Genomic DNA, 19,394 nt, shown 5'->3' with positions numbered 1-19,394 from the left:
GATTTATTTTCTTTTCCTTTATTTGCCCTTTCTCTGCTGTCTCTGCAGTTCTTACATCTGATGTATTGCAGAGAAAATCATGCCTAGGATCACATGGTATATTGGTCAGCTGCCCTTATTTTTGTAGCCAGATACATGTGTACAGTGCCAGAGTGATGATTCGGGAACGGTTACTGCTGGTGAGTTACTGCTGCCCAAAGTGTGTCTGAGCAGATGGCAGACAGCTGAGCAGGAAACATGGCAGGTAGCCCATTATACGTGGCAGGTGCAACGTGCATAAATGTTTTGTGGGCAATGCTGTCAGAATTCATAATGCCACAAAAAATGCAAACAATGACCAATGTTTTTTTCTTTTGCTTGGATCAGTTACGTTACATAAGAGTTGCAACAAATTGGCAAAAAGTGGTAACATTTTAAATGGATAGGGAGACAGGAAATGAAAAATGAAGATATCTGTGGAGGAGGGAGGGTTCAAAAATGTTTTTCTTTTTTTTTTTTTTAAATTGACAGTGTTAACGTTATCTTAGAATTTCCTAGTATTTGCTGTTTTTTGGTAAAACTATAGTGATCTGTTAGGGTGGTTGTTGCATTTTTACAACCCTAGCTCCAGTTACTACCTTGAAATTATTACCCTATTTGTGTAGGGTCAATAATTTACCCTTATCTGGACATAGATCAGGCACTTAAACTGAGCTGATGGTTTGTGAGATACAGTTGTACAGCACCAGTGAATTTATATGTGATACTACATTGAAGACACTTGTGTGAGAAATTTTGGTTTAATTAAAATCTAGTTACAGGAGCTGATCCTCATCTGTTTTAAATTGTCATAGCAGTTGATGGTGCTATGATAATTTACACCTTCTATGGGGGTTCTCCACATTTTTTTCAGATTTGTACCTAAAAGGCCTGATCCATAACTAAGGCTAAGATTTTGTCTCCGATATTTTTAGTAAGTCACAGATGGGTCATGGATGATAAACAAATATTTATGGAAGCCTGTGACCTATCCCTGACTTTTACTAAAAATAAATGAGATAAAATGGGGAGGGAGGAGGGTCCAGCACGTACTACTTCTGGGGCTCCAGAGGGCCACCCACTGTGGCTGAGAGTGCTGGGGTTCCCCTGCCACTTGTGGCTACTCGGAGCTGTGGGCCCAGAACTGGGAGTTCCAGGGTTTGTCCATGGCATCTGGCCAGCTGTGGGGGCCCTGTGCTGCACTGGGGCTGAAGTGGAAAATGTCATGAAGGTCTCTGGAAATCTCGGATTCTGTGACAAAATCTTAGCCTTATCCATAACCCATTAAATTCAGTGGGAGACTTTTCACCATCTTCAGTGGGCTTTGGATCAGGTCATAAGTGCAGGTTTGATTACACCGATGGTTTCCCCTCTTACTACAGTGGAAAACTGAGTTTGTCCACTGAGCAAAAAATAAATAGTTACAGGCGTGCTAATTGTGTGAATCCATTGTTGTCCCACTTGTCCACATAATGATTTGACATGTCCACGTAGCAGCAATGTGTCAGCTAGAACCATTCTGGTGCATCCAGGCATAACACCCCTTACAACTGTGATGTGTGTTCTTGCATCCTATCCTATCCAACATGGGTTTCATAAAAGGCTTCTCCCGTAATGCCCAGAACTGTTGGTGGGAATGGGGATTTTTTATGATTACCAAACATGAGGCACTGCATTCTAGGAGGCAACTGCAGCCGTGTACTGTATGTCTAATTCTTTTACCTTCATGCCCTCATTGGGGAGGCTGTACTGATGCAACAGAACCTGATCCAGACCTTGTTTTGCAACCAATGCTAATAAAACAGCTGTCCCACCTGTTGTGTAGATGGAGAGTTCCAAGCAGCAGTTTGTTGTGATACCTTTTTGCCTAACACAGACGGACCTTTGGGTATTCCTGTTGCTGGAAGCATAGTGAATCTCTGGTAAATATTGCTTTAGAATGTTACAAAATATCAGAATTCAAGGACATTTGTAAAAGTTACAGAAAAGTAGACAACCTTGCAGTTCATTTAAGTTTTTGTAGTTACTATTTTGGGGGAAGGAGAAACATAATAAATATTGAAGATGATAATATATATCCAGAGCTTTTTGTCGACTGCAGACTCACTAGATCTTTCCAACTCATTTCCCGTTCCAGACAGCATGGCCTAGAGCAGAATCCTCAGTGCTGTTATCCCCAGTGTCACTCTTGAGATGGTGGCATTGTGACTAGCACAGACACCTGCAAACCACTTAGGTCCCCAAACTCCAGTGGAAATGGAAACTTGGGCCTCTGATGAAAAGTGAGTGCTTGACATCATACATCTGGTGAGTCAGACACAAGGAGGAAGTTCTATGCTTGCCCAAAGCAAAACTCAAACGTTTGCCAGCTAAACTCAGGCAAAACAGTCAGATAGAGGCATTCTCAACTGGGTTTATTGCCTTCTCACACTGTGCGCCCACTAGGAAGATAGATTTCAGTCCTTGTGAATGAGATTCATTCATATCAGTTCTGTCCTTGTTTGTATTTAACCAGGGTTGTTAAATCACATGCTAGCTTCATGCTATTTGCTTGCAGGAGGTTGATTTTTCAAAAGGACACTGACTTCATGATCAGTAAAATTTGTAGCTAGGATAAGGGGATCAAAACTCATGTTTTGGGGCATAAGATCTCTACTGTTCTGGTCAGGAAGGAATCTCACCCTTCAACTGTTGCATTGCATAGACAGGCAGGTGTGTATTGTGCCCTCCTCTGAGGCTCAGGAGTTGGTCACTGCCAGAGACCTCGTGTTAGACTTGATGGACCTCAGGAACTAGTAGTTGGCTCCAAACAATCCCAAGTTTTGGTTAGATTTAAAAGAAGGCAGCAATGCTATGCTTATGGCAGTTACAATATATTGCATCAGTATGAAGAAATATCAGTCCTTGTGTACTGTTGGGAAGGTCCCATGGCTGACACATCTGCAGCAGACTGAGGGTAGGTAGCACTGTTTCACAGCTTAGCAAGTAGCTTTTGTTTCAAGCAACAAAGGTGGGTTTGGTTTTTTTTACTTGAGCTTTTAAATTTTTTTAAATTTTTAAATTTTTAATTTTATTTTTTTTAAGGAATCAGTCATCACCTCTTGTGTATCACAAAAGTTCATCAAATGATGCCAGTACAAAAGAGCTCTCCTTGCTTCTGACTGCTCAGTGCAAATGAAAATCTACTCTGACAGCTCTGGGAGTTTCTGAATCCGCTGAAACCCACAGCTTAATGGTTCACACATCTCGGCCTACTTCATTATTTGACCTGTTGCATCACCCCTGGCCTGCTTAGTTTCCACAGCCCCCCTGTTAGTAGCTTCCCCACTTAGCAGCCTAGGTTAGGAACCCTTTACCAGTCCATCTTTCTTCCCTCCATCAAAGAAAGTGGCCTTGCTGTAGGGGCAGCCTCCAGCACTTCTTTGCTTCCTCTCACACTCTGCAGGATCTCCTCTGCACAGTCTAGATTCCCCTTCTGGTTACCACCGTCAGCTCAGGGCTGTCAGCCCCTGCATCATGGGCCTGTAAATAGAGAGAAGGACAGTCTAAGGGGGGGTGGAGGTGGGGAAAGAGGTTTAAAAGTAATACTTCTCCCATAAGGAAAACAAAAATTATCTTCTCAGGAGACTTATGATTATTGATGTGGTGTTGGAGCCAAAAGAAGTCTAACCATACTGTAAATGTTTAGTACTCACAGACCCCAGCACAAACAGCTGGACTTCATTTCAGCTAGAGGGGAGCTTGGTGATGGCCTTTGAGAGGATTCTTTGCATGCTCTCAAATCTAGAGACCCTTCGGAATCTTCAGGCAGGCCCTGTAGTGCAATCGTGGAGGGGATGTAAGGCAAAACAATGGTCTTTTATGGCCACCCCAAAATGAAAAGGCTGGCTTTGAGGATCATCTCCCCCTGCCAAGATGACAAAGAATTCAGGCCTGTTTTTCATATGGGATCTCTCATTCAATGGGCAGCCTCTTGTGTAGTGCTTCCTGTGAGTCTAGCAGTGCAGAGGTACAAGAGTCACTTCTGTTTGATTTTCAGGAGCCTAAAAGATGGCAAAGGCCTCAACGTGCCCCTGTAAGTCTGGATTCCTGCCCAGCAACCCCTTGCATTCCTACCCAGTCATGTAGGATTCTTTGTATCCAACTTTTCACTGAACTATATATATGTTGCTTTAATCATAGTGCCTATAAATATTTCTCTTTCAAATATACTTAGGGCCACGACTGTTCGCTACAAAGGGAGAAACCTTCGGATCAAAGCTCCAATGTGCAGGGCACTGAAGAAACTTTGTGACCCAGATGGTACGTAAGATAAGCTGAAATGGGAAAGTTGTAACGGATGATCAGGAGAGTGTGAGTGGCAGTGGGGATTTTTTGGTGTGTGACTCTCTGGCAAGGGAATTCATGCTATCTCAGGTTCTTTTGGGGCACTGGATGTTCCTGTTCTCTAGTTGCCCCATTCATTTGCATCACCAGTGATACAGCTTTGAGAGAAATCCACTTCTGTAGATCTTGAGATCTGCTGCTGGCTGCTAAAATACCATGCAAATAGAGAAATTGGAAAATAAGTTGCTACATTGGAGAAAGTCCCTTTTTGCTTTGCATCTCGGGCTTAGAGCCCTGCAATCCGATTTGAACCTAACAGGACCAGACTACGTGCCAGGTTTTGGTCGAGTCAGGTTGGCTCTCCTCCTCCTGCCCATGGGGTCAGTGCAGTGGCTTGCATGTCCTGCTCTTGCCAGCTGCCACCACCTCACTGTACTAGGTGTGCTGCAGAGCACATGTGCCAAGGAGTTGTAGTGCCTCTCACTCTGCAGTGTGCGCACAGTACAGCGGGCACGGTGGCTGATAGGAGTAGGACATGCAGTCACTGCACACAGCTGCCAACGTGTTGACCCCACAGGCAGGAGGCGTCGGCACTGGCTCAGGTTCGGGAGAAGGCTCAGTTAATGACTCTCTTACAGTTGGGTCGGGTGATCTTGGGTCCAGTTCTAAACCAGTTCAGGCTTAAAAATTAGGCACAAGCAGACTCAGGCTGTTCTGTACTTGTGGATGGCTGTCTTCATCCTAGCGCCAGCAAATGAACAGCTGTATGTTGCTTAGCACTGAACATTTCAGGTCTTCTTTACTCTTTCCACGTCAATACAAAGCACACTTTCATCAACGAGCAATGTTAAATGCAATTTAAAGATCTGAACAATTACACTTGTCAGTTTCTAGCCATCTGTGTTTTGACATAGCACTGCTTAATCAACTGTGTGCTCTGGTGCAATTGCAGTGTCCAGAGATACCTTCAGTTCTGATGCACCAATGTTAATCTGAGGAAGTAGGCTCCACTGGTGAATTTTTGCTGCCCAAATGCTCTAATGATGCTTTCCCCACCTTCAATTTTTAATTCATCTGACTGAACATTTATCTCCATTTCTGACTGAGTTGCATGTGTCAGGAACACCTGTCTGCTTTGACCCATTGTTTTGCTCTCCTTCTTCCTTTAGGCATTAGTGATGAGGAGGATCAGAAGCCAGTACGTCTTCCTCTGAGGGTCCCTGTGGAGTTACAGCCACGAAATAATCATGCATGGGCTCGGGTGCAGAACCTTGCCCAGAACCCACGGCTCAGGTATCCAAGGGCAAGATGGATCTTATATGTTGAGAATGAAGGGAGAAAATGCACAGGTGTGGTGCAGGGCACCTTTCCAACTTCATTGCCTCTCATTTGAGGGTTTGTCCTCTCCTGGTGACAGTGGCATTCTATCTGCAAATAGGGTTGCAAAGAGTTAAATCAAAATACTTTCTAATCACCAGTCCAGGACCAGCATGTTTAAATTTGCTGATCCTGAAAGCATTTGTGCTTGTCTGACAAAATACTTGACTCTAGTGCAGTGGTTCTCAGCCTTGCCAGACTACTGTACCCTTTCAGGAGTCTGATATGTCTTGTGTATCCCCAAGTCTCACCACACTTTAAAAACTACTTGCTTATAAAATCAGACATAGAAATACAAGTGTCACAACACACTATTATTGAAAAATTGCTTACTTTCTCACTTTATCTGTATGAAATTTTAGTTTGTACTGACTTTGCTAGTGCTTTTTATGTAACCTGTTGTAAAATTAGACAAATATCTAGATGAATTGATGTACCCCCTGGAATACCTTTGCGTATCCCCAGGGGTGTACATACTCCTGGTTGAGAACCACCTTTCTAGTGAGTCATGTGATATCAGACTTTAAAATATCATTCTGATTACCATTCTGCTTTAAATCCCCTTATTTTGATTCACATATGACTTTCCCAGTTTCTCTCCTGAACTACTGAAGTTAGATAGCATAGATGACACAAAGAATTAACAAGTGTTGAGGGGATCCAGGTGGATCACTGGCTTGTGGCACTAGCTCTAGTTAAGATGTATTGGATTTAGTGTGTTGAGAGGGAGGACAAAGAAGCAAAATAGCAGTTGAAATGATTCTGGACATGGCAATTGCTACATACTGATGAAAAGCAAAGATTTCTAGATTTCCAGAGATATATTACATTCTTTTGGGAGTTCATGGTATCACTCTAACGCTGTCCAGCGCTTTCTTACCAGTAGTCCAGGACTGAGTATAGTAAGTCCTGGACCTTGGTCAGTGTAACTTTCATTTCCTCAATGAAGAATTCAGAAATAATAACCAAATACCATAAGGTGGGTGGGGGGGAGAGTTAGTATTTTAGGATAGGATTTATCCTCCTACCATGTGATAGAGGCCAGACATTTTGAGGACAAGGGGAGAAAACAAAAATTTTATCATAATTTTATCCTCCTTACCACCCTTGGTATTGTAGTTTCGTGTTCTACTTGCTAAGAGTCATAGCTAATGTTCCCCTCCTCTTCCCTTTCCTCTAGGAGAAACTGAGAGCCCAAGTCACCGCTGCAATATATATCTGAGAGAATTTTGAGGTTACTCACAAATCATGAGTTACCTACATGTTAATGTTGTGCATTATAACTGCCTCCTGTTTCTCATGGGGGTTACAGTAAGACAGGGTAGGTGCATGGATAACTCTGCATAGTGTGTACATTCCTGCAGTCTCTTCACCTAGTTTACACTGTGCCAGTCCAATTTCTCTCCTTGATTCTGTTTTGGGAGCAGATTGTGCTTTGAGTTTCTGCTGACTGAATTCTCAGTTCTCTTGCGTTGTTTATCTTCTGTGCAGAATGATAGTGGAGTTACATCGGAAGGTCTCCAGCCTCATTGAGTTCCTGAAACAGAAGTGGGCTCTCCAGGAAATGCGCATTGTATCCTTTTCCTGTTTAGAGCAAAACAGTTAATTTGCTTTGTGTACCATGTTCAGGGCAATTCCCTCGCTATTCTAACCTCACTGTTTTCTCTCTCACACAAATCTCCATTAAAGGAACACCAGTCCCCTGTTTACTAAAGGTAAGATGCCAATATCTCAGAGCCGGTGAAGTGAAGAAATCTCTAGCAGGGAATCGAGAAGCATTCTCCCTTTCCTTCAGCTCTTCTATCCTGAATTCCCTGGAAAAATATATTTGATTTTAAATGAAGCTCATCATTCCCACCCCCGTTGGCTGAGTCCAGTTGCTCATAGATGGATGTTCACATTACAAAATCCATCATGATGATTGGCCCTTGGGTTGGCTGCCTCAGCAAAGAGGCCAAGGAGGACTGATCTAGCACCTTGCTCTTAGAGATATTCCTTAATTATGGTCTTGTGAGACTGTTAGTTGGACAGTAGGATGGAACTGCATATCTGTATATTCTTTTTCGAGTAGTGTCCGTGTGGGTGCTCCGCTGTAGGTGTGTCTGAGCCCCTAATCAGAGATTTTAGGTAGCAGTGTCTGTTCAGCCCGCACATGCATTCTTCCTCCCTCGTGGTCTGCCTCAAGTCTATCTAGCAATGTGCAGGCAAACTGCCCCCAGTTCCTTCTCAACTGCCTTTGATCTCAGAGTGAGCAGTTGTTTCTTCTTTCTCTGTGTCATTAGCATAAGTAGTAGTAGTTTTAGTCCTTTTGTTTCCCTTAATAGCTACCATTTCTGTTTACTCCCTTGAGATTTTTAAAAAAACACGTTTATTTCGTGTTTCCCACCTTTTTTTTTCTAACCTCTCAATATAAAAAGAAAAAAAAAGGGGGGGGAGGGAGAAGAGGAACCAACTTTCTCCTGCATTTCCCACTGCATTCCTCACTTTTCAGGATGATAGATCCACCCCCCTGGAGGCATGTCCGGCTTCCCGAGTTTCAAGAGGTTTTTTCTCCTGCAGGGAAGCAATCCTAGTAACATATGGGCGCTCTTACTGTTTAAAGTCTGGAAAAATCACACATCCCATAAAAATGCATCCTCTGGCAGCAGCTCAAGGTGAGATTTTGAAAAAAACAGGAGCTGAAGTTAAAACTCCTCCTGATGGAGAGTGAATTTCTGCTGCCAGCTGACTCAGGTGCCAGACCTTCCCCAGGACACAGATTGTCCCTGGAGCCTTCAACTTCCAAAGGGGTAGAATCATGTTAAAAATCAGCAGATTTCCCCCCATTAAAGCATGAGAAAAAGGGCTCCAAGCCCCAAAGTAGAGTCTTTGGCAAGCCAGAGGGGTTCACCAGTGCATTCAGCCACCTCAGTGCCAGTGGCTATGAACTGAAGTACCCATAAGCATCAGGGTGCATCTGCTATGAGATTAGCCACACCACCTAGAGATGTCAGGGCTCAAGCTCTGGGGCAGCGTACCATCCCCTAAGAAGAAGAAAAAAGTCTGCATGGCTTCTAAGTGAGTAGCACTGAGTAAAGCACCAGTACCGAGTACAGCAAAACTCCCATCCCTAGAGTGTTCTGCACATAGGCAACCGTTGGTACTGACAATGTATCATCAATGCTCCTACACAGTACCAAGTGCGTCATCAGTACCACAAGAGTTCTGGTACCCTAGAGACCTGGAGGTCACAGAAGAACTGCAATCCCCATTACTCGGTACCAGGGTCCTGGTACAAAGCAGATCCTGGTGTCTGGAATCACCCGTAGCACCTCGCCATTTACTGCCAACACCCTAGTCAGATATACCTATCTTTTAGAACTGGAAGGGACCCTGAAGGATCATCTAGTCCAGCCCTCTGCCTTCACTAGCAGGACCAAGTACTGATTTTTGCCCTAGATCCCTAAGTGGCCCCCTCAAGGATTGAACTCTCAACCCTGGGTTTAGTAGGCCAATGCTCAAACCACTGAGCTATCCGTCCCCCCACCTTTACACAGTAGTGAGTCTGCCAGTGACCAAGAGGATGTTATTTCCCTGCTCTCACTATGGCACGCTGTCACAGTGCTAGGGTCCTCCTCACTCTCATGCCAACCTGCAATTTTGGTACAGGCCTCCTTGGGCATCCCCAATGGCCATATTGGGATTCTTCATGGGTGTCCAATGTCTCCCAGTGAGAGTCGGCCAGACGGTTTCTGATACCTTTTGCTATCCAGAGCCCCTGAAGTGGAGGAGATGGAAACTTTTGAAGGACAGGAGGAAAGGCTCGAAAGAGAGGCTACCCCTCCAGCAAACTTCTCATCTTCACCAGATGAGGCTGTAATGTCTCCCCTCCATCACTAGCTGATGATTTTAAGAATTTTCAAGATCTTACTAAACGGGTGGTGGATGAGTTGCAAATTCCCCTACATGAGGTAGCAGATACACATCACAAGCTGGTGGATATTCTGCACACTTCCTCCTTCTCCTCCAGAATTGCTCTCCCAATTAATGAGGTGCTTTTGGCTCCTGCTAAAGTCATCTGGCAGACACCAGCCTCCATCGCCCCAACCTGCAAGAGAGCCAACAAAAAATATTATGTTCCTCCCAAAGAGGCAGACTTTGTTTCAAATCCTCAACCCAATTCAATCATTGTAGATCCAGTTAATGTATGCAGCAGGCAACATCACCCCAAGTCATCCTCATATGTTTGAGAAGAGGCTAGCTGTCTTTGAATAGAAGGTGTATGTATCAGTGACATCGCAGTTCAAGGTCATGAATTACCAGGCTGTCTTACACTGCTCAAGACTCCCTTGAACAGTGCAAGCTCATTAGTTTGCCACTCCAACAAAGGGTGGTGGACATGCAACAACCCTTGTTAACCTGAGCTGAGATTTCCCAAGCACTTCAAACAGATAAATTTAGTAACTATAGAAAAATAGATTTTAAGTAGCAGACATAGAGCTCAAAGTTAGTTATATAAGAAATAAAAATAAAATTGCAGTCTAAATTCTACGGACTAAGAAAGATTTGAATCAAGCTGTTTTTCCACCCCACTGCATGTTTCAGGAAGTTTTCAGTTCTTATTACACAGGCAGAATTTCTTCCTTAGCCTGGGACCAATCTCCCAGTTCAAAGTCTTTAACTCGTAAGCCTTGCAGCAGCTGCAGAGTAGCACCTTACATGTGGAGACAGATATCATGGTGAAAATATATAACATGGGGCTACTGTACTGACTTTATAGTCAATTGTTATACCAAAATCAGTGAAAACTTCCCTTTTTAATTTAAACAAAGTTGCCATGGAATTTCTGGTCTGCTGCACAAGAGTGTTGGTAAATCGGGGAGGGTTCAGAGAAGAGCCACAAGAATGAGTAAAGGATTGGAAAAACATGCCTTATAGTGGTAGAGTTAAGGAGCCCAATATATTTTGCTTATCAAAGAGAAGGTTAAGGGTTGATTTGATCAGTCTGTAACTACTACGTGAAGAACAGAAATTTGATGATAGATGGCTCTTCAGTCTAACAGACAAGGGTATAACAAGATCAAATGGGTTCTCAATCACTGGCAATTTTTAAATCAAGGTTGGATGTTTTTCTACAAGATGTGCTCTAATTCAAACAGGAATTAATTCAGGTAAATCCTATAGTCTGTGTTATCAAGGTCAGACTAAATCAGATTTGTCCCTTCTGACCTTAAACTATAAATCTGTAAGTGAAGCTGAGACCAGTGACCTTGTCCTAGAATGTAGGATCAGCTTGCTGTTCATGGAAAATTTTGGTCTTGGGTATATTCCCTTCTCAACATGTAAAGGCATAATTCCTAATTACAGAACATATGCATCTATCCTGAATGGAGAGCTTCTTATTAATCTCTTAAACTAGAAATTGGGCAGCCAGATGTTCTTTTTAGGGGTATCTGTGGCTGATGCTGTAGCTAATCTGCATAATGTAAGATGGTTGTAGTCTTTGACAAAGTATATTTAGCGTCAAACACTAGAGGAACGGCAGCTTCAAGACTCCAGAGATTCAGAAGCAAGAGGCAACCTCTCAGAGGAGAAAGTGATGCTTCATCTCTTCCCAGGAGAGAACTGTACTCTCACCCCTCTCCCTGAGGTGGCCAGAGTAGTCCACTCCAAGGCTTTCTGCACAGTGCATTGGCAGGAAACTGGCAAATGCAAACAGAACACAAAGGACTCTCACTTATTGCCTCCTGCCCAAATCTTGGGAATACAGAGTGGTCAGGGGACAGCCAGAGGGCAGCTGAAGTACCCTCGGGGATCAGAGGGTAAGAGTGGCGGAAGGACAGAGAGCACTATAGAGCCAGGCAGAACCTCTCAGCCCATAGCGGAAGTCTCTGCAAGCCCTGGAGATGTCTCCCCAGAGAGTGGCCTGACAGAAGGACCCCCTGATCTCAGCATCACACAAACTCTCGAAAAATCACCTTCTGGACTTCAGGATCCTGGAGGGAGTCTGGAGAAGCCAATCCTCGTGGCTTTCTGCACTGAGGGCGAGGAGGCCCTGGCCAGTGACCAAGCAACCAAGCTGCCATCATGCAACACAGCTTGTGTTTGCAGCAAGATCCCTGACCTGGAGGAACTCTCTCTGCTCGATCCATTCCCTCGGTATATGAAGTCCTGTCATGATTTGATTGTCCCAGAGAAATGTTTTTGCACAGACAAACTGCAAGGGAAAGATCCTGGTCCCTCAGCTGGGAATCTCTCTCCTGTGGCTCTTCCAGCTGAGAGTACAGAGGCAGCTGATCCCTGTTCTGCACAGATGGCAAGAGTTGGGATAGCATCGCCTGGCAGTGGCCTATCCAGATCTGAAACTCAAGCTAGCCACAGCCAGGGACCACAGCCTGATGCTTTTACTAAGGGTTTGCAAGATGCAGTAGTGGAGGAGACTCAAGAGAAGCTGAGCTCTTCATTTCTGCATTCAACTCAGGGACAACCTTCTGCAAAGCCTCTCAAGGATGACCCCAGCCGACTTGCTCAACAGATCAGAGAGGAGGGATGGAGTCTACGAAACTCTGAGAGCCTTACATTGGCTGAGGTTTACCTCATGATGGGCAAGCCAAACAAGCTGCAGCTGGAATATGACTGGCTAGCTGTGTTAGGGCCAGAAACCCAGGATTCCAGGGAGGAAACATCCGAACCCAGTGCTGTCCCCACATCTTCCATCTTTCACAAGCAAAGACTCCTCAACTGCCTCTTAAAACTCATCTCCACCGAAGTCAACCCCAAACCAGTAAGTAACTAGCTCTGATGTCCTATGCATGACACTTGATTTTTGGAGACAACCAGACTTTGTTGTCCACATACCCTTGCAACAAAAGAAAGTAACTGGATGCAGGGCCGGCTCCAGCTTTTTTGCCGCCCGAAGTGGGGCGGAGGGGGGGGAGAGAAGAAAGTCAATCGGCAGCGGGTCCTTCACTCCCTCTCTTCCTTTCTGGCGGCAGCTCAAAGAGGGACTGAGGGACCTGCTGCCAAATTGCCGCCGAAGACCGGACGTGCTGACCCTTTCCGTCAGCCGCCCCAAACACCTGCTTCTTTTGCTGGTGCCTGGAGCCGGCCCTGACTGGATGGTTATTTTACTGAATATGTGATAGTTGTCAGTTTTGCTACTGAACCTAAAAGCAGACCTTATTGTAGCTTAAAGTCTTAATCCTCTCTCCATTATGGCTTTTTCTGATAAGATCCCAAACCCACTGGCAGTATGATAAGGCCTGTTAAATGCCAACTTGATTCTAACAAAATAATAAAGTTTCACATAGATAGGGTGACCAGACGTCCCGTTTTTAAAGATTTAAGCCCTCCTGCAGGTGTCCTGACTTTTTCTTAAAAATGGGCAAAATGTCCTGTATTTTCTGTCTCCCCCCATCAGTAATGGCGGGTCCTGCTGCTGGCCAGATCTCTTCTCGCCAGCTGCCCATCCATCAGCGGTGAGTGGGAGGGTCCAGTTGCCAAGGATGAGGTGGGTGTGCAAGGCTGGTGGCGAAACTACAGTGCATGGGGCCAGCCGCTCCCCCTGCTGCTCTGTCAGCACAGCCCCCTGCTGCATGCTGTCTTTTGGCCAACAGAGCCCGGCCCCTCCGTCCTGTTTCCAGCTGGCACTGGCTGTGCACTGCAAGCTGCGGTGATTGGTAAGTGCAGGCAGGCACCAGGCGGCGGCTGCTACGTATCACCTCTGCTGCCCACCCCCCGTCCCTTTATGTACTCCCCTTCTCGCTGTCCTCTCCCTGCTCTGCCCCTTCACACCCCTTCCTGAGCCCTACTTGTCCTCCATATTGTCCCAGGCAGAATGCATCCCACTCCCAGCACTGCACAGAGAACCAGCCCCTGGTCAGTGTGCTCAGCTCACCAGTAGCCTGGCTGGCAGGCTCCTTCCTTCCCCCACTGCCTCTGGCTGCGTTGGTGCCCTGGGAAAGCCCAAGACCTTCCGGCCCAGGGCACTGGGCAGGAGGAGCTGAGTCCTGTGTGTACCAGAGCCCCACACAGTGCTGGCACGGGGAAGCCTCTCTGCTTGTCAGCTAAACTCTGAAGTGGTGGTGGGAAACAATTTCCAGCCTGTTCGTGCCCTGACCCTGAAGGCTGCACAGCAACCCCCCAGGCAGGGACTTAACACCCTCTTTGCCTGTCCACCCTGTTGGGTCCTACCCACAGGGAGTGCGAGGCTGCTCCATCCCCTAAGCCCTCTCTGCTGAGCTGGGTTCGCTGAAGCTCTGCAGTCAGGTTGTCTGGGTCCTGGTGCACAATGCATCCTTAGGGCTTAATCCCTTCCTGCCAGTGCTGTAACTGAGTGATAGGAGGCAGCTGGGTTATGTTGGTGGCCAGCAGCAGCCTGGAGGTGTTAGCTGCCTTTCGACACTTTGTAGGCAATAAGGGACAAACTGCTTCCAGCCAGTGGGGATCATGGGAGGGAAGGAGAAGAGATGAGCTCTGCAAAGACATGGGCCAAGTCAACCCTTCTCCCCTCCCCTGCAACTGGAAGCAACTTCCATCCCTTCCCTCTCACACAGTGCTGAAAGGCTGCTGCTGGCCACATTCTGGTGTGAACCCTGGCAGAAATCTGGGGAGGGGGGCCATGTGATACTGTGTGCCTCCCCTGTGTGTTGCCTTGGAAGATGTGGTACCAGGAGAGGCGGGTCCATCCTGGGGCCCAGTCAGGCATGGAAGGCGAAGAATTCCGGGCAGGGAGGGTTGGGTGGGGTTGGTCATTCACCCCCACTCCCCATATAAGAGAGGTGTACAGGAGTGTGTGTGTGAGACTTCTCCCTGTGTGTTTTTGTGGGAGGTAGGGTTATATGTATCGCTCCTCCTGGTGTGAACCCTAAAGTCTTAAAGATAAAAAGATAAATAAAAAGAATCCAACTACAGTAACTCCTCACTTAAGGTTGTAGTTATATTCCTGAAAAATGCTACTTTAAGCGAAACGATGTTAAGCTAATCCAATTTCCCCATAAGAATGAATGTAAATAGGGGAGGTTAGGTTCCAGGGAAAAAATTTTCACCAGACAAGTCATTATATACATATACAGTAAAAGTTTTTTAAATAATTTTAAACATTTTAATACAGTACTCACCAATGATGATTGTGAAGCTTGGTTGAGGCAGGGGCATAGCAAGGTTGGGGCATGGGGGCTTGCCCCATTCCACCCACACGGTGTTCCATCTAGGGAGTAGGGTCAGGGCACGGGGGTTTGCCCCATTCTGCCCACCTAGCATTCCTGCCAGGGAGCAGGGTTGGAGGCTTGCCCGCTCCCCGACTGAAATGCCGGGTGAGCATAGCAGGGCAAGCCAAATAACCTTGTAATGGAACATTGTGCGACTTTAAGTGAGTATGTTCTCTAATGGATCAGCAACCTAATAACAAAACAATGTTATTGTTAACCAGGATGACTTTAAGTGCGGAGTTAATGTATGTAGTATTTCTTTTTAACGGGCTTAGTCAACTTGATGTTAATTTGAACATTTGTACTGCATAGTTCTGATTGATTGCCATTGAACTTGTTTGAATATGAGTAATTTTACCAGTGTCTCATATTCAGCGTAAGGAAATATGGTAACCCTACACATGCAGCATTTCATTAACGAAATGCAGTAACATGCTGATCAGTCCACTATAATGGATAAGTTCTTAACGACTTTTTAAGTTTCCTGGGAGGGCATTTATTACTAATTTATTATGATATTCTGGCATCATTTTGAACAATTGTGCTTGGTTTTTCAGACCCCTGAGATGAACTCTGTTGCCACATCCCCTATAAAACCTACTCAAGAAGAGCAATCTCTGACTCCTCCTGGGAAGGTGATTGCCATCAGCACCAGGAGTCCAGGCTGTGCACGAAACCAATCTGCTCTTCGTAACAAGACCTTTTCTCCCAGTGTTAGTTCCAGCTCCTCAGGTGAGCACCCATGGGAATAACTTCAGTGGATCATACCACTGGTCCACCAAGTCACTACCCCAGTGTTCCATCCTTCAGAGGAAACCCTTCCCATAATTAAGGCCAAGATTACGTCACAGGAGTCACTGATTCCGTGACTTCTAGAGACCTCTGTGACATTTTCAGCTTCAGCTGCTGCAGGCGGTGGCGGGGGGCCCTGCAGCTCTCAGCTGCTGCAGGTAGTGGGTGCTAGACCCTCCCACCCCTCCTTCCATCCCTCAGCAGGGCTTGGGTTCTCACCCACTGTCAGCCCCATTTTTGTCAGTTTTTTCTAATAAAAGTCAATGACAGGTCATGGACTTCTGTGCATTTTTGTTTATTGCCTCTGACTTTTACTAAAAATAACCATGACAAAAATCTTTCTTACCCATAATGCACCTGATCTGTTCTGCAATATTATTTCTGTGGCTGGTTGGGAACGGATGATAATTCATTCTTAACAGTTGAAGAAGACACACATCCCTGGTAACTTATCTAGAGTCACTACAAGTTACTCGAATACAGGTTTATTTTTTTTGAATCCTACAAACTACCCACCTCAATAATGAATTTACATGTGGGAATGCTGAAGGTTAACGTTATGTGACTTTAAAACATTTTCCAATCAAGGAAGCCGCTCACTAATCAGTCTTCCTGGGGAAACTTGCTCCTTTGAGATAATGACTGATGTTGGATTGTACAGTGTCATAAGGGTGAAAGATGTGGGGGTAATAAGTATGTTGATTAAGATCAGGTAAAATAATATTTAAAATGAGACATTCCTGTGTCATTCTACCAAGTTGGAATATTGAATGAGCATGAATTATCTTCTTATCCCACTAGAGGGGATAGTTAGTCACTTGTCGGCCACAACTGTGTGGACAGAGAATTTCAATGTCATTGTTCTCAGTCTAGTTGCTTTTGTCATCACACATTTTATGGCTTGCAGAACAGGCCATGAAAGTGTCAAGGTTACTGGAACAATCGGCATTTTATATCATTATTGTAATGCCAGTGCTGTAATCAGCAATTTAATTAATGCTATAAAACACAGTACTTAAGTAGAGTAATATGTACTTAGTTTAAATCTTCATTGCATTTGTTTGCAGACATGTGTATTTTAATGTTCAGGAAACAGCCCAACAATTTTATAGGTCTAACTGTAAAAACTCTTTTTGTTAGTGAAAAGAGAAATGGGGGCAGTGGGGTGGGAAAGGGGAGTCACTCACCAGGGGAAAGGAGAGATGAGAGCATAGGACTATGCCCCGAGGGAGCGGGTGAGCAGTGAGTGTGGGAGGAGCGGCTGTGGGGAAACTGTCTCTGAGGCAAGGATCCTGAGGGAGGGGGAGCTGCAGAAAGGTGGGGGTCAGTTTGCTCTCAGAGTAGCAGGGAGCACCCTCTCCTCTCCCTGGGAGGAGACTGCGGACAGACCCTTCTGGTCCACAGCCATCTTGACCACTGGCAGTTGCAGCTTCAAGGACAGGTGTGTGTCCATGCTATGCTGAAAATTCTGCCAGCAGTGCTGAGCTCGTGGGGGATGAAGGCTGCACTGCTGGCCAACAGAGAGAGTGACCTATCCTCCACCGACATCCCGCTCACCAGATAAGTCTCCTTCAGCTACCACCAGAAGGCATCTCAACAGTGGACTAATGTTACGGTAGTGCCCGAAGACCTTAATCAGTAGGAGTCCCCCATTGTGCTAAGCACCATGCAGACCATTAAGAAGGCCCAGTTCCTGTCCCACAGATTTCTCTAATAATCTCCTTTACAGTTTGATACAGCAGACATGCAAGTATTATTATTCCCATGTTACTGTGTTTGGAAGCTGTGCCTCAGTTCCCATTAAAGAGGTACTTTAAAAATATATATATAAACTCTCTCTCTCTCTCTCTCAATAATAAGGCTCAGTTTTTTCCTCCAATTTAAAAGAGTTCTCTTGGTGTTTGATTTTAAATATTCTTCTGTGAGAACTGCAACTCAATCACTGTAGTGCTGTGGTTTTTTTTAGGGGCCTTCTGGAAAATAACTAGCCTTTAAACCAAACTGAAAGTGACTTAAAAGTGTCAGTTTCACTCCTGTTTATAGTCAGTTTCTAGCCTATTTTTATTTGTAGTTAGGGTATGTCTATACTACTGGCCAGTGGGCACTGATTGATCCAACAGGAGTTGATTTATCGCGTCTAGTCTAGATGCGATAAATCGACCCCCGAACGCTCTCCTGTCAACTCCTGTACTCCGCTGCTGCAAGAGGCGCAGGCAGAGTCGATGGGGGAGTGGCAGCGGTCAACTCACCGCAGTGAAGACACCACGGTGAGTAGATCTAAGACTTCAGCTACATTATTAACATAGCTGAAGTTGCGTAACTTGGATCGATCTCTCTCCCCACTCCCCTGCTCCTCCCCAATATAGACCAGGCCTTTGGTAACACCCCTAGAGCCCCATGCAGCTGCAGTATAAAATCACCAGGCCTTCTAGTAGGATGTTTCCAAAAGTGAAATGATCTATTCCAATGTTAAACAGTGTCCTTTAAGTGACTCGCCACAAGATGTCAGATATTTATTTAATTTTCTTTCTTTATATAAGAGTTAACTTAGAAATTAGCTGACAGGAGCACTATACCAATCATCTGCAAAGTAAGTTTTCAGGTGCCTAAGTAGCCCCTGGAATCATGGTTAAAGTTGCTCCCCCTACCAAAATCTGAAATGATGTTCCTGCCAGTGGAACAGAAAATCCAGTATTCACACAGCTCTAACTGAGATATTATATTGTATATCTGTCCCTTAGAAACAAACAAACAAAAAAAAAAGTGCCTGCTTCTATATAGCTTCATGTTCACATGAATGGTAAGAGATAATTGTATGTTAGTCTGCATCATTCACACCTGCTAATCACGACATATAGAGATATAGTGCCACTCTTATGTTACAGGATTTTACTCACTAAGGTGAAAATAATGTAAAATCATAACTTGAATTCAAGTAGTTTTTCACACTATCAGTATGGTTCTTAGTAGCATTGATCTGGGTGCTGAATTTGGAAATTACTCCCAGATAGTAACTTTAAGATGTATTTTCAGTGGTCTGGATCATAACTTTGTTAGTACACAGTAACAAACTCCATCTCATCCGTGCATAAAGTGCTATTAAAAGTCTGCAGGAGAATGGCTGCCAGAAAATAAATTGTCAGGTTTTTAGAAATGAACCTTTTAGCTGTGGTTTCTCACAGTGTTTTTTATATCCTGAGCCTTTCTGACTTCTAACTTCTTACAGCTAAATTGAGTTAGCTTTTCCAACAGACAGTAACAATTTAAAAGCCAGCTTATGAACACGCTAAGGGGAATTGAAAGCCTTGACTAACAGACAGCTTCAGAGCAGCAGCAAAGGAGACCAGGATGAGGAAAAGGGATTGTACACTGCTGGGGAAAAACGGGCAGAGCAGTAGGAGAGATACAGTGTGAACTAGGAAGTTTAAACAATATTAAATTTGATCCCAAAAACTATATTGCATCCACTGAATGGTGTCTGTCTTTGTACATTTGATACCACTTTTACTGCTTTATATAAGAAAATACATTCTGCTGTCAATTTTGTTTAACTCTTTTTACCAGATAAAAATTGGTAACTAATAGCATCGCAAACCATGTGGGCTTTGCTCTCCTGGTTTATAACCAGAACCTCTAGGTGATTTTTAGAAAGGATGGTGTGGCCTAGTTAACTGAACACAATCCTACCACTGC

General features: G+C 44.8%; 1 protein-coding gene across 1 annotated transcript in view; it reads left to right on the top strand.

Annotated features, from left to right (window-relative positions):
* The window catches only part of CRAMP1 (cramped chromatin regulator homolog 1), a 108,663-nt gene that overhangs the window by 46,459 nt on the left and 42,810 nt on the right, over positions 1 to 19,394 (top strand). The window contains 5 exon segments of the mRNA XM_030545692.1: positions 4,235 to 4,320; positions 5,514 to 5,637; positions 7,213 to 7,294; positions 11,222 to 12,484; positions 15,467 to 15,641. Coding sequence (XP_030401552.1) covers positions 4,235 to 4,320; positions 5,514 to 5,637; positions 7,213 to 7,294; positions 11,222 to 12,484; positions 15,467 to 15,641 — 1,730 coding nt within the window.

This window comes from Gopherus evgoodei, unplaced genomic scaffold, assembly GCF_007399415.2.
Source record: "Gopherus evgoodei ecotype Sinaloan lineage unplaced genomic scaffold, rGopEvg1_v1.p scaffold_38_arrow_ctg1, whole genome shotgun sequence".
NCBI classification, from domain to species: domain Eukaryota; kingdom Metazoa; phylum Chordata; order Testudines; family Testudinidae; genus Gopherus; species Gopherus evgoodei.
This window is presented reverse-complemented; position numbering and strand designations above follow the sequence as displayed.